Genomic DNA, 15,376 nt, shown 5'->3' with positions numbered 1-15,376 from the left:
CAGCATAAACAATCTGAAGTAATAGAATCACTTTCATCCACAAACTGTTCTACTTAAGCAACTTAATATACAACACCTAGTTTTATTTTACTAGTATAAGATGATTAATACTCTAATTACATCAGAATTCATTCAAACTGTGCCTTACACCATCGTAACTGAAAAATCCTTTACAAAGGGCTGACTTCTCTCTCACATTTCTAGTTCATCAACCTGTACATACAACGGATGTGCACAAGGAGGATCTCCTGCCTAAGGCACTGAACATAAAATAAATAAACAAATGACAAATATTATTTTATCTCTTTATTTTTTTTTCCAGAATATTTTAATATTGAAGCCCAAGTTGTTTTTTTTTCAAGGGAGAGGGAAGAGGGAAAGGAAAGGGAGAAAAGTTATGAAGACAAATTATTTTATTAATTTATCGTTTTGTGAATGGTCATTTCTGTAGGCAACAAAAAGTTGTTTTCTTAAAAAAAAGAATAAAACAAACAGCACCATTAAAGAAAGCATGATCCCTGAATTCTAAACAAAACACTGTCTTGAAACACAAAAAATTGCTAAAATGCTTGTTTCACCCAGTCACATCTGGTGGGGTAACAAAGCAAAGCATAACAGCATCAAACTGTAGCAATCTTGCTGAAACCAACTACACCCCCTTCTGAAAATTCAGAGAACCACTTTCCGAGCTTGTCCTGTGGGGTAACATTTTCTTTGGTAGAGGACTGAAGGAGGGTATTTACTTCACTGAATGCAGATAGAAAAAGTATCTATGCACGTTAGGGATCTCCCCAATAAATCTGTATTTCTCATGCATGTTAGGTACAAGTGGATTTCACATTGCTGTTATACTGCAGGAGTAATACTGCCCTATAAAGGCATAGAATGGCTAATGTTGAACAGATGTAAACATTCAGAATACTGACAAAAAAAATTACATACACACAAAAAACCCTGTACTGAAAATGTGAACCGAGTTAAGTTTCCATAAAGCAGAAAAAATATTTTACAGCAGTACAAGAGAATTATGGCAACAAAGTAAAGCACTTTTCTTGTAACATTCATGAACAGTACAAATACAACAAAGTTATTCTACGGACTAAATTATTCTTTAACTATCAAATATAGTACAAAGCGAAATATTATGTGCTATAAAAGAAGCAGCTCCTTAAATTAGACTAAAAAATGCTTTTTTTTTCTTTTCGTTGGTTTTACAGTGACAAAGCATGATGACTGAAGAAAACAGGATTTCATAGATTCAGAAACATTTAGCTACACAGGTCCATGATAAAGCCACTGAATATTTTGCTGCTTCCCCTCCAGTGCTCCGCAGAGCCACGGAAGATGAGCCTGCTGCGCTGCTGCCAGGAGACTGCAGAAGTCATTCAGTGATCAGAGCAGGGCCCTTCATGTGCGTCAGCTAAAATGATCCCTTTTGGTGACACTTCTCAGCTCATCTCAAGTATTTATCCTGGTACTTCACCACACCTTGGAGAAACTGCTAAACCAGAGGCTACAATAACGATTCTGAAATTGTGCGTGTGTTCATAAGGGGAAGGGGTGCAGCATAAGGTAATTTTTCTTCAGAAATTGCATTATAAAGCACCATATGCACCAGCTTAAAAACTGTGCAAGGAATTGCAGGGCCCTGAAAAACCATCTGCACGTTCTGTAGCTTACCCTGACAACATGCACCACCCTCAAGAAGCAAGTCTATAGTACAGAGAATATACCTTTCGCTTTATGGCTCAACCTTTATTTTTGTCTTTTAAATGCTATTTCATGTACTAGATCTCAGCAGATAAATAAAATGCAAACAGGGAGCATCCAGTTCACCATTTCTTAATTATTTTTTTTAACATTATTTCAAAGGGAGTTTCTGCTTGGAAAGTTATTTCAGAACAGAAACACACAAACATACTCACTGCAAATGCCCTAACGTTATCTGCATATCTCACAGGTATGTAATTAAAACAACAAAGAGGGAGGAAAGAAAAAAGCGCTTCTCCCTCTCACCCAAAAGTGCTGCTCCAGGGGTAGGAGTAGGGGGACAATTTTGGAGATTTAAAAAAAAAAAGGTAAATTATACATGCTGGACATTGGGACACATACGTACGTACACACAAACACAGAGCAGTGTGTTCTTAAGTAATTCTTCCACCACTTTTCAGTGCATAAACTATTAACAACCCACGGTGCAAACGGCATGGTCATTAGAAAACACAATGACATTGAGCCTGAAATCTGAACAATCAAACAACAACAAAAAAAGGAGTAATTGAAAATTAACGCCTAAATGTGACTGTGTTCTTACCAAAGGCCTAGGGTCACTCTCCCCATGGCATTTGTGTGATACCAAAATCCATACAAGGTTTTCAGTCACGCTAGGATTCAATCAGGCTCTCACATGACCGTGGTTGCTTTTGAGTATTTTCATACCCTAAACCTAATCCGTAACAACACTTCACCACTGTTGCTAACTAATTGCTCAAATTTATTCCTGGTGCATCTCCAATGACTCCAAAATGAAAGGAGTGGAACTGCACTATGGAAGAGTTTGGTCAGTTGTGTAATGTAACATAGCACCATCCAGTTTAATGCCATTTTAAATACATTTTATCATGACCTCACACATGCAAGTTGTAATCCTGATACAAAAACGACAGTATGACATGAATGAGTGACCTACCACATTAGTCACACTCTTACCCTTCACACAAAGGAAAACTATGTTGTGGCCGGAATTTACTTCTGTATTATGTCAGTCAATACAAGAACTATTTCAAGATGCAAGTACAAACAAATATTGACTTATGTGCTGTGGACAGGAAAACCTGAGCTAGAAATAAGGATTCCCAGCAGGCTTATATAAACATAGGTAAATAGAAGTCTAAGACTGGTTGCTCTCTTTTTTTTTTTTTTTAAATAGAAGATCCTAGCTCTACCAAGTATAAATACAATGCAATACAATTCCAATACAAAGGCTCCTCAACTATGAATCTGATATACATTAACTGACTACACTCATGCTTACTCATGAGTATTGCCCAGTAGCTGTTTCACCAGCAACTGACATAGCAGTGGATGCTAATTTTCACTTGGTTACTTTTAGGTTTTTGCTTGGCTGGCTTATTTTCCTACCAGAAGACCTGAAAGTGCTGAGAAGCCGTTCCTTAGTTCACATGTCATATTAAGGAGCACTTTTGTATAGAAAAAAAAAAAAAGTATTATTGTATCAGCAACAAATTTGTCAGTTATTACGAATGGCCTTTGCACCACACAGTGTCAAAAATAATATCGATATGTTGCTAATTAGAATAAAAGAGAACATCAAGGTGCACCATAGAGCTTCCTATGACAGGAATGTATGTTGTAGATATTCCAGCTCACTTTTAAGACAATAAACGGCATTTATCATTGTGAAAATGGTCCCGCAAGAAAATAAATATAGTTCCTTGATTCAGCAGAACCTCACTAATATGCCCCCAAATTAGGGAGACTGGTTACAGCTGATGAAAAGCACACAAACAAAGGTCAGACAAAAAAGTATGCTCTAAAGTATAGCATACTTTTCATTTTCTAAATGTAGCTCTATCATTCACATCAGTATTTCAGAATGCAACAGTTCACTGCACGATGAAACCAAGCAGTCTTACATCTCACACATTCTTACTACACTGCTTTCTTAAAACCATGCAAGGAAAATTAGTTTTCTTGGGCAGGCTGTAAAGTCTTTGGATTAGTGAGGTTCTACTGTGATGGTAAAAAAAACTGTTTCTGTTGATGCTGACATTTGGGCAGACCCAACCACATATTGGCAGATGGATGACTTGAACTCCACATGTTGTGTTCTTGAAGTGGGAGTAAAGAAAAACCCAAGGTGTTTTCATCTCCCCAGCAACTGCATGTGCTTTATCCCTTTATAATATTTTCCTTTTAGGTGAATAGGACTCCAAAATCATAGTTTTTCTTTTCTGCTGTTATGGTGGCTAGCACATCTGGAATGCAGCTATGGTCCTGAATGTAAATACAGTACTGGATAACTACTGAAGGTTACTTTAAAGATGCAGTATCCCTTTTAAAAATACACGTTGCTTCCAAATTTCTAGAAGGGGTCTGACTTTCTTTGAGAGAAAAAAAGCCAGTGTTGTAAGTACTTCTAAGAATTACTTTAAATGGCAAAACTCTTAGATGTTATTTAAATAGAGTAACTCACACAAGAGGAAAAAGAAATTATAAGCTAACATTCAACCAATATGCAATTAAAATCTTTCCTTATTCATTTATCAGAAGAATGCATCATTTTTAGGCCACAGAAAGACTACAACCTCGAGAACAAATGACCTATGTTTGACCTTATTTTTATATATATTTGGGACTGACAAACCTAGTGGACAGATTAGACAGGTAAATATGAATAAAGACCATTTGAGTGAGAGACAGGAAAAGAGATCTCTAATCTCCAGCAGAGAAGTTATCTTCTCCAGACTTTACTGAAGCCAATGTGTTTCCAGTGTTGGTCCCACTAACTCACCACATATAGAAATCTTTCTCAAGGAATCAACAAAGAAGAGATGATGAGTAAGATTTGAGTTCCACAGTCCCTGGCAGGCACATAAGGAAACTTCTCTAACCATCTAAATGTCTCTTTTAAATTTCTTTTGTTAGGTGAAGTGACTATATTTTAGTCTTAGATAGTGAAAGTCAATTGAAGAAAACAATCTTGTCAGCAGAGAGACTGCAAACTGACTTAGAAGCTACAATGGTCGGCACCCCACACCTTGCCATTACCCCACTCACACCAGCTGCTATTCAGTGTGTTATTCATTCTGCATAGTTACTCCACCTCTTACAGTGCTATTCTTCCACTGATCTTTAACCTGCAGCTCATATCAAATATCAAACAGTGGAGAAAAAATGTGCTGCACTTTGTGCAAATAAATAGAAGCTACGAATTACATGCATTAATGCATTTCACTTCTGCTTTTTCTTTTTAGCACAGCAAGAGAGCTCATAGATGCCTCAGTAACAAGGCTTTTTCTTAAACTACTTCTACAGGTCTCCTCTTCTTCCCAGAAAATGGCACTCAGGCACAATAACTAAGTTCTGAAAGCACCACATAGGAAAAAAAACCAAACCAAACCAAATAAAAAAAAGATAGCTAAAAAAAAAATAATCAATCCACTAATTGCAAACCATTAGTGGCCTAAACTGTTCCAATTTCTGTTCCTTTGTCCTGCTCTTCCACGTTTATAAGGGATACTGCATCTTTGACTGAGCTCCTACCGCACCACCAGACAAGCTACACACAGTTTGGAAGGCCCTATGCAGTCATCATGACAGAAGGCTCCGCAGCCTTTGCACACAATCATGGCTTTCAGCCTGCAGGAGCATTTCAGTTCCAGCTCATCGGTGTTGCTGCTGTCAGCAAATTTCTGAACCGGGATCTGCGCGTTCTGGTTAGACAGGCCTGTGGCAGTGTTTGAACCACTTCCTAAAATCCCAATCGATTTCTCAATTGCAGATGCTGCCCTTTTGAAACTTGTGCTACCAAAGTGTATTGTTGGATAATTTCCACAGAGCTGCTGCTGCTGCTGCTGCTGCTGTGGGTGCTGCGTCTGTATTTTCTGAGCAGCAAGTTGGGTAAAAGGCTTCTGTGGCTCAGAAAGTAAATAGGAAGAGAAGTCTGCATTTTTTAATGCAAACGCTTTTAACTGTTCTTTCACTTCATTCTGATCATAGGAAGCTTGTTTCATGCCCAGTTCGCAGCTGCTGCTTAAACCTTCCTCAAAAGAAATAGGTTCAGATTTTATATTGCTACAGATGCTTGCTGGCTGAGGCCAACTAAGTCTTTTAGTGGTTTCCATAGTAACTGTCGGTTGTTTTTGATCAGAGGGGACTTCTGCATTTGGGTGAGGAGGGGGAGGAGGTGGCAGGGGCGGAGGGGGAGCAGGGGGATGCACTAATGTTTTACTCTGCAGAGTTTGAGAGGCACTGGCAATGTCATCACCTTCCTTAATTTGAATATTAGGGGAAAACACACTTCCTAGCCTCAGCTGGTGAGCTGCTGTAGAAATATTCACGTCTCCCAAACCCTTCTGTTCCAGGTGTCTGCTAAAAGCAAATGAGTTGCAGCCAGGTTGGCCTTTTGAAGTAGTTTGCAACAAAGCTGCTGTAGGAATGGGGCCTCTTGCAGCCATGGACATTTGGTAAAAATGCTGTCTATGTGAGGTACTGGCTTCTGCGTGAAAGCTGCCATTTTTATCAATGTGAAATAAGCTCTGCTGGAAACTGCATGAAGGCAATGGTCTCTTCTGCTGCTTGATCTCTGGGCTGTGAGCGATCCGGCTCTGAATGGCGTGTTTGTTAAGCCACTCCTGCTTAAATGGCTGTCCGTGCCCTAGCTGATTCATGCTGGAACTAATTACACAAGGCGCCACTTTAACATCTGTGTCCATTGACACCTTCCCAGGCTCACATTTAATTTGAGCATGTTCCCCTATAGTCCTGGCCATCCTCTTTTTCGGATGGTTTTCACGCTTTCTGATTTGTAGCGGGGCTATGCTGCTTGCTGTAAATCCTTTACCATCTGGATTAGGAGAGTTGGAAGCATGTTCAACAATATTTCTCTCAGCCACTACTGTTTTACATACTGAGGTAGTTTGCAAAGGCAAGGGAAGCCTGTTAATTTCTAGTTTGGCTCCTGATCTGGGCTGCGGCAGCACTTTTTCTAAAGGCAGATTGCCTTGCAGTAACTGTGTCACTAAGGGATTGTTGGCCTCCACTGATGACAGGCGACAGCTAGAGCCTCCGGCACTCGTAACTCTCTTTAGGGTTTCTGTTGTCAGGGACAGGGAGTCTTCCATGGAGTCAGCGATGGATGTCTTGGAGGTCTGTGGTGGCTGCACACTCGTGGCTATTTCTGCAGTCTGGGCAGGCATTTCAGGTCCTGTAAAATCCTCGGTGTCCATCCTGAAGCACTTGTCAGTCTCATTAGTTTCCAGTTTAACAGGAACACCAATGCTTGTCAAAAGACTCCTGGATTGCAGTTCTGACATTTGTGTGTAACTGGAAGGTTCGCTTTTGACATTTTTCAAGCAGTTTTGCTCTGCGTATTCTTTATGCTTACCAGAGGTAAGATGGCTGACCACTGACTGGTCTGTATTCATTGCCTCCTCATCACGCCAACAAATTCTATTGTTAGAGTTGTACTGATTGGCACAGGCAGCATTGGCTTCATTTTTCAGTGCTGAAGGACCTCTTAGCTGCTCACCAAAGCCTTGGCTGGTAGTAACCACCTCAATTAATTTATCTTGAGGAGCAAGAGGCACTTCTCGAAGACTTGAACAACCTGCCTGCAAGTTTTTGCTGTCTTGCTTTGCTGTAATGGCGATAAAGCTGGAACTGTGCTCAAGGTTTTCACTAGCAACCACTTCAGGCCTGCTTATGACAGACACCTGAGGACAAGCTATACTTTGTAAGGCAGCTTCTGTCCTTACAGGTCTGCTTGGCAGGTCAATGCTGTTCTCTACATTTTCAATAGAGGAAGAAAGTGACAGACTGGAGTTCTGGTTCGTAGTGTGGTCAACAATGACTTTACAAGGTATAGACCTATTCATGGCAGTTTGTGTAAAGCTCAGCGGATGAGATTTACCAGAGAGATCCATCCGGTTTCGTGCTCCAGAGCTTTTGTCTAAGAGATCAGCGTTCAACTTAGTAGCGTTATCATAAGAGCTTATTGTCACCATGTTACCGGTAAACATTGAGATAGGTAGCCTTGCAACAGAATCTGCTGCTGCAAGGGCCTCACTGCAACTTAAAGCTGACCTGACGGTAGTGTGGATGGAGACAGTGCTCTGCTCGCTACACCTGGTTATGGCTATCTTATCAGAAGGAAATCTGTTGGTAGTCCCCACTGGGGGAATCAGTACAGAACTACCAGAGAGATGATTTGGCAAGTTACTTGCAATAGATGAAGCTGGCACAGTGGCATAATGACTGGAGACCGCGTTATTCACATTGCTACTGGGTACTGGCAACCTTTTGTCATCGATGGCATTTGGTAAGACTGTGTTGTCTATGGAGACTGGTACATTACTGTTATCAATACATTTTGGTCCAACAGTTATGCATGGAGTATCAGCCCCTTGGATGGTTTTCAGCATATTTATATTACAGGCTGAAATTGCTGTGTTTGCACTGTCAACAGACATTAACACAGAGGATTTATCAACAGAACTTGCAAAAGAAAGTTCTTTAATTGCTCCAGACATAGCAGTGCTGCAAACACACACAGAGACTGAACTTTTATTATAAAGCACTGGCACACTGTTACTTTCAGTAGAGGTAGATGAAATAATTTTCTCACACAATTGTGGCACAGGTATATTTTCATCAGAACTGTGCACAGATATCTCAGTAGCAGTTTCTGGTAATGTAGCTGTGTTAAGGGACTGCTGCAATAAAGTGGTGTTCTCACGGTGATGAGAAGACTTGTTGCTAGGGGACCTGCAGTTAGGATTAACTATAATGACACCAGTAGAACCTTCAATCTTTGTGTCAGTAGTCGTTGGTATCTCCAGAGATGAGGTACTACTTTCCTTTGAGCCGAACTGTGACTTTGATTCTTTATTAGTCTGGAGTAAATGAGCTCTGGCTTGATGCTTTGCAAATAGCTTGGCCTTTGTTTGCTCCTTGATGTGTGCCAGCGTTCTTGTCTTTCCACCTTCGCACGGGGTTCCCATTGCACCAGAGACTATGCTGGCAGCTGCTGCCACGGCTGCTGCAGCTGCAGCTTCTCTTTGGGCTCTTGCTTGCTGAGCTCTTGCTTTGATATCTGCCAGAGTTCTAGCCCCAGTGTTTCTCCCACTGCTGACTGATGTACTTGGGGAAACTCGAGGTTCTGGTTTAGAAACAGGCTGGCTCTTGATAATAAAAGGTGGTCCAATTTTTGAAAGCTGAATCTAAAGGAAGAAAAAGAAAAAAAATCCAGTAAATTTTAAAGAGATCATCAACTCACTAAAATAACCAGCCGTCTCTTTAAGGTCAGAGAAAGGTAGTGAAAGGAATTACTGTTCAATGCAGGTGGACAAAAACCTGCTAAAACTTAATGATATTTATGCTTCAATATTTTATCATCCTCCAGTGTGAATAACTGACATTTGTATTAGCCTACTCACACCTATCCTTATGACAGGAAGAAAGATTGAACTGGATGACAACATGATGCTTATCAGATATAATTTGTCAGACCTGTTTTATATTCAGTGCATCTACCTCAGATGATCAGCAAGCCTTGTGCAGTGATACTGGACAAGAACCTGCAAGCAACCCCTTCCTGAAAACATGTGAAAAAGTAATGATCATGCAGTGCCTTCCTCCTTGGTCGCCAGTGATTAAGCCTGTGTTTTGCTTATAAACCAAACAACAAATCTTGCCATTAGACAGGATGTAGTGTTATCTCCACTGAGCCTGTTTTCCAACTTCCACGATGGAGGATTTAAGAGGTGTAAAAGAAGTAAATCGCTAAAGGATATATCTTTTCTTTCCTCACTTGCATTTTTAAGAGACTCGCTTTAGTACATCCCTGGATAACTCTTACATTACTGCACTTTAAAAATTAAATCCTCAAGACTATAAATAGTAAACCCACAAATATTAAAAACTTAAATACCTGGCACTTTAAGCAAAATAATAACCTGTAAAATCCCTGGAATTATTAGGATGTTTCCAATTAAGCATATAGTTTTTCAGGATTAAGAATCTTGGAACCACTTTGTAACTCATATACTCTCTCAGGATGTCCCAAGATTGGAAAAAAAAATCAATTTCTTAAAATGGACAAATGTCTAGTGGCTGGCTCTAGCAATAGAACTTTGTTGTAAATGCTATGATGTGTCTTCTGAAAGGACCTGAGTAGAAAACTAGGGAGGTAGAAACTAGGTATTTGTAGAAAAAGTAGTCATAAGATGATGGGAAGTGACAGCCACAACAGAGAATGACTTAGAAGAACTGGGGTTCTTTTTTCCTCCTTTAATTAAAAATGATAGGGGTTTGTTGGTGAGATGATAAAAGAGCCAAATTTTTTTTACACAAAAAGCATACTAGAATTGACTGCCCGCAATTCTTCAAAACATTGTGCTTTCAGTTTCAATAGCAACTATTTTCAGTTTCCACTTTGCATTACCAAAACTCCTAGAGCTCTAAGTGCTTGGTTATTTTTTTATTATTATTAAAGTAATGACCTTTCTTTATTCCCTAGTGATCTATTTCCTTTATGCTTAGAGAGTTATTAGAATTTATTAGGCTAGATAGAACCTTCCAAATATGAAAGAATATCACTAAACTCAGAACAGGGCTAACTTCCAATTGCATCACTGCTCTTAAAAATAAATTATCTGAAATATGCTTCTGCACTAGTGATTAGAACCTATTAGTCTATTTGCCCTCCCAGCCATATTAACAATGTTCAGTGACTGCAGAAGTTAAAAATAAAAGCAGAAAAGGGCATTTCTGAATAATCAGGAACTAGTATTGCAAAGTCAATGGCTTAAATACAGTAAATTGGATCTTAAACTTGGCTGATGTCATGAAGTACGAAATTAAAAACTGAATCTGCAGAACTCTCTGTTACGAAAAAAACCCTTTTCAACTGAAATATACTTTCTTACATCACAGAATAATACACATACAAGTGTTTGCTTAGGTGGTGCATTTTTTCCCCTTTCGCTTTGCCATTAACAAAGGTATCTATATATATATATAAAAATCAGATACTTCCCCCTGATAGGTCTGTTTCCAGTTAATTCTACAGGGAAATCTTACATTTCAGCCTTGAAATATATATATTTGCAAGCCTTGGGCTTGCAAAAGGATCTTCAACTATTTTGGCTCTTGGTTCTCTTGCTGGATTAAGGTGCTGGTTGTTCTTCTAAGTACTGGTTATGATAACATTTATTAGTCATGCTTGGTGGAGAAGACATCCACAGAAGAACAAGCACAAAATACAGATAGGAACAAGCACAAAATTAGAAAAACAAGTGCTGCATGTGACTGATGGGGATGATCTTCAATTGGATTGAACCAATGGATCCTGGAGAGCTCTGCCACACACAAAATCAATCTTTTAGCAAAGACTCCTACTGAACAACTTTAGATATATCGGTATCAGAAGTAATTTGGCAGAGTGGAAATGTAATAGCAAAGCAAAACCATCAGTACTAACAACCCTTATACATCCCCAAAACATATAGCATGTACTGTGCCTGTATGCAGTTCATAGTAATAAACATAATAAACATTTTGTTTCCAAGCCACCCTGTTTATTATTACTTTACCTTAAGGGGTGGAACTCGAGGCTCCTCTCTGGGAGGCTGTTCTTTATCAGATGGACTTGTTGATGAAGCACTACGATTAGGCAGATCATCATCTATTCTAGCTCTCTTCTCTTTACAGATTCCAAACCCATGCTGTTCTGCTGTTTTCCTCTTTGGGATCTCTGTGTCTCTACTTTCATTTCTTGCTTCTGGTGATTTTGTGGGCTCTAAAGACTTGGAAGAATGTGAACTCTCTAGACGACTTTGGGTACTGCCTGTTAGCTTGTGAGATTTACTTCTGCATGCTTCAGAGAACGTAGCTTTCTCTAGAGATGAGGTATATAGTTTATCATGTGGCTTTGATGGAAGCAATTCGATATTTTTGCCAAGTGATCCTTCTGATAAGACAGACACCTCTGAGGGTAAGAGTGTACCTTTCTTGTCACCTCTTTGGTGAACACTGTGATTTTTATTTTTGATTACCTCTGGAGGAGTGTGTTCTGGGATGGATGCAATGTAGGATTTCTCAATTTCAGAATGTGACTTACATGGCTGATGACTGATATTTTTGCTTTGGGACTCTTCCAATACTGAAGTATCAGGTATAATTGTTAGTGGACCAACTTTCATATTTTCAGGGGCACTCTGAAGTTGTTTTGGCTGAACAAGATTCTCTTCCTGAACCACCTTAGGAATGACAGAGCTTTCTTCTTTCAGAGTGGGAAGAGAGTCTTCCAACAAACATGGTGATTTCCTTTGTTGCAGTGTAAGTCTTTCACTGCTTGGAGAATTAGAGACTGGCGATATCTCTGATGGAAGAGGCAAACTATTTGTCACAAATGTTTCAGAAGTTAGAAGAACAGAAGATACTGAAGATGTTTCTGATGTTAAAGGCAAATCAGACATTGGAGATGTTTCTGATGTTAAAGGTAAATTAGAAGCTGGTGATGCCTCTGATGTTAAAGGTAAATTTGACATTAAAGATGCTTCTGAGGTTACAGGTGAGGTGGACATCGGAGAGATTTCTGACATTAAGGGTGTGTTCAAGTTTTCATCACTGGCCTTTTGCTGAATATCACCCTCAATATTTTCAGAATTGGACACTTCAGATGAGCAAGCTGTTTCAAGAGATGCTGGAGTACAGGGTTCCTCTGAAGTTGACTGAGTGTCTCCTCCAGGAGAGGCAATACAAACTTCTGGACTTCCAGAGGAAAAGGAAGTTTCAGAAATACAAGCATTCTCAGACAACTGCTCCTCAGGGTCGCTATGAAGCTCCATATCCACTGCAATGCCTCGATCAGTGAACAAGGAGCCTTCCAGAGCAGCACTTTGCATTTCTGGCCCAATTAGCTCTTTTGCAGACTCAGAATCCTTCTCAGCTGTACAGCTGACAGAGTTTGTGGATGAAGCTGATTGTGCTGGTGATATGCTATCCTCCAGCTGATCTATCACAACTGACATCTCCTCCTGAGGGCATTCTGACTTCAACTCTACTTTAATTTCAATGCGAGATACAGTATCAGTTACATCATTCATCATGACACAGGACTCAGTGCTGTCTGCAAGCTGCACTGTCTCTGTTTCCTCATTCGTGCCAGTTGGACTTACAGACTCCTCAGAAAACTCATGTTCTGGCTTATGGTTCTCCTCCTGGCATTCACAAATACTTGTCTCGACCTCTTCAGCAATTTCCTCCTGAATGACTGATTCTTCAGGTATCAGTATATCCTCAGAATCTGCTGTTAGATCCTTGACAGGAACCTGTTCCATACTACAATGAGATGGACTATAATCTCTCTCTGGTAAAGGCTGAACTTTAGCACCTTTCTCCTCTTGATCCTCAAAGGTTGCTTTCTTAGAAGGACCAGGTGTGCCAGAAGATCTGCACAAAGAATTGCTTTCATCTTCATCATTGTTCTGCACTGCAGTGAGCTTCTTTGATTCTCCTCTTGACATTCCCAACCTAAAGAAAAACAGAAATTAAATTAGATATTTCCATCACATTAAGGATAAGGGAATAGGCTAACCTTTCTCACCCACATTTTTTATTTCCAAAAAAATACAAATTTTTAAGTTTAAAATACTGGCTTGCTTAAGTGGTGGCTAATTTATGTACAATTTTATGTATTTTAGAAACCTAACTACTGAGATTTCCTTACAAGTATTAAAAACCATTAATATTTTTAATATAAGTAATCTCTCTGTCTATATTCCTGGGTTTTTTTGTTTGTTTTTTGTTTGTTCACTTTTTAAACACTGCAACACTGGTATAGCATCCATTGCAGAAGAAATGCACAACTGCATCATCTTCTAGTGGGAATAGTTGTAAAGGAAATCCCTTTTTCCCTCCTTCACCTGCTTTTACGGTCAACACAGCCAGCAACATGAAAGAAGTTTAACATTCTTAAGGAGCTAAAAGATACAAATTTAGAATCTATCCATTCATTCTCAGGGATGAAGTGCAAAGGAACCATGTATACTATGTGTGCTTCTGAAGATTTTCTTATCTTTGATCCTGAAAGTGCTTGTTTAAATAAAGTTTTATTACGTCAGCAGAATTAAAACATCAAAAAAAAAACCCCAAAACAAAACTACAGCCAAGAGATGAAAAAAAGGTTGTTTTAAAAAATGTATGTATTCTGACATCCTTATTTCCTTCTAAGGCCAGTGGGAGCACAGACACTCAGCACCTTTAGTATGATTTTCCAGGCAGACTTTATGCCTCAGCAATTCCATAATAGTAGAAAATACACAAAAGCTTGGTGGGAGGCCTTAAAAGAAATTTCATGGTCTTAAGGATATTCTAATCTACTAAACAGATCTCTGTTATAATTTAATCAGAAAATAAAGAATAAAATGGAAACAAGCAAGCATAAAAAATATTCAGAAGCTATGGAAGCAAAATTGCTTGTCAGTGTGTAGCCAGAGGATACAGAGATACAAAGCCCTATTCAGATGAAAGTACAGAACACATAAAAAAACCAAAATCTGTGGTTGTGCATTTTAAAAACACTGAACAGATGTATTACAGTGAGAGCTGTAAACCCAAGAAAAAAGTCCCAAATCAACCCAGACTGGAACTGGCATCCCAAAAAGCACACTTAATTATTAGTATTGCCTACTACTAGACACTAATCATGAAAAAAGTCTCTCTTTGCCATCAATACGCTGAGGAAGTATCCTCTAGAGAACAATTCAGAGCAGCAAATTCACAATTCCCACACTGAATGCATTTCAGAAGATGTGTCTTTCTTCTGCATAGACTATAAGCTCCCCATATGGTCTAAGTTCAGGTTGTAAGTTTAGGAGAGTAAAGTTTAGTTTACCAGGGTTGTGATGAGTAACTTCCTCTAAAATTCCTTGTGTTAAAAAGCCCAAGTTATCTCAGGAAAATGGGAAGGGAAAAAAAATCCACTCTATTACTGAAAACGGAATCAATGGTCTATTTTCTCTAGCTGGGTTACATCATGAAAAGATACTGTTTGATGGTTATCTTCATGGATTGAAAATCAGCAAAGAAATGAAGGACAGGATAAAGGTGAATGAAACTGTCACACGGACACTACACAAATACACAGATTCTAGTAACATACTGAAGATAAAGAACTGTAAGGGAAATAAGATAAAGCAGATAAAGGCCAGCAGAACATGTACTGAATCTTAATAATTTTTTTTCAATATTGGAAATACTACTATGTTTAAGAAGAAACTGAAGTAAAAAGGCTTTCTAAAGAAGGCTCAAGATCAGCATGTTTAAGGCAATCTCAGATTGCAAAATAAACAGCTGATCTGTCTTCTCTCTTAGAGGAAAAAGACACCCAAAGTCTGCAAAACAGCACTAAAATACGAGTGCAGCAGCAAGCAGATTTCAATGAAAGTGCTAAGGACAGGATTCAACTGGTAAAATAAGGGCACTCAGTCATCCAGTAAAACAAAACCCAAAAGCTTGTCAATGATATATGAATGCTGATATTCTAGTGCTGTGATAAATAATACTGGGGGGTGGGGGGGGTGGGGAAGAACCAAAGTAAGAAAAGGATTAAATCAGCAATAAAATTTGG

The 15,376-nt window shown here is 39.1% G+C and overlaps 1 protein-coding gene across 1 annotated transcript in view; it reads right to left on the bottom strand.

Moving 5' to 3' along the window:
- Nucleotides 1-321: 321 nt before the first annotated feature.
- Nucleotides 322-15,376, bottom strand: part of ASXL3 (ASXL transcriptional regulator 3) — a 283,448-nt gene continuing 268,393 nt past the window's right edge. Inside the window, exons 13-14 of the mRNA XM_039704252.1 lie at nucleotides 11,337-13,278; nucleotides 322-8,963 (exon numbers count right to left, since the gene is read on the bottom strand). Of these exons, the coding sequence (XP_039560186.1) occupies nucleotides 5,283-8,963; nucleotides 11,337-13,278 (5,623 nt within the window). The 3' untranslated portion in view covers nucleotides 322-5,282. The remainder of the gene's footprint in view (nucleotides 8,964-11,336; nucleotides 13,279-15,376) is intronic.

This window comes from Passer montanus, unplaced genomic scaffold (assembly GCF_014805655.1).
Source record: "Passer montanus isolate IOZ18808 unplaced genomic scaffold, ASM1480565v1 scaffold170, whole genome shotgun sequence".
Lineage (NCBI taxonomy): Eukaryota > Metazoa > Chordata > Aves > Passeriformes > Passeridae > Passer > Passer montanus.
The sequence above is the reverse complement of the archived record's forward strand: the minus strand, read 5'-3'. Positions and strand labels throughout refer to the sequence as shown.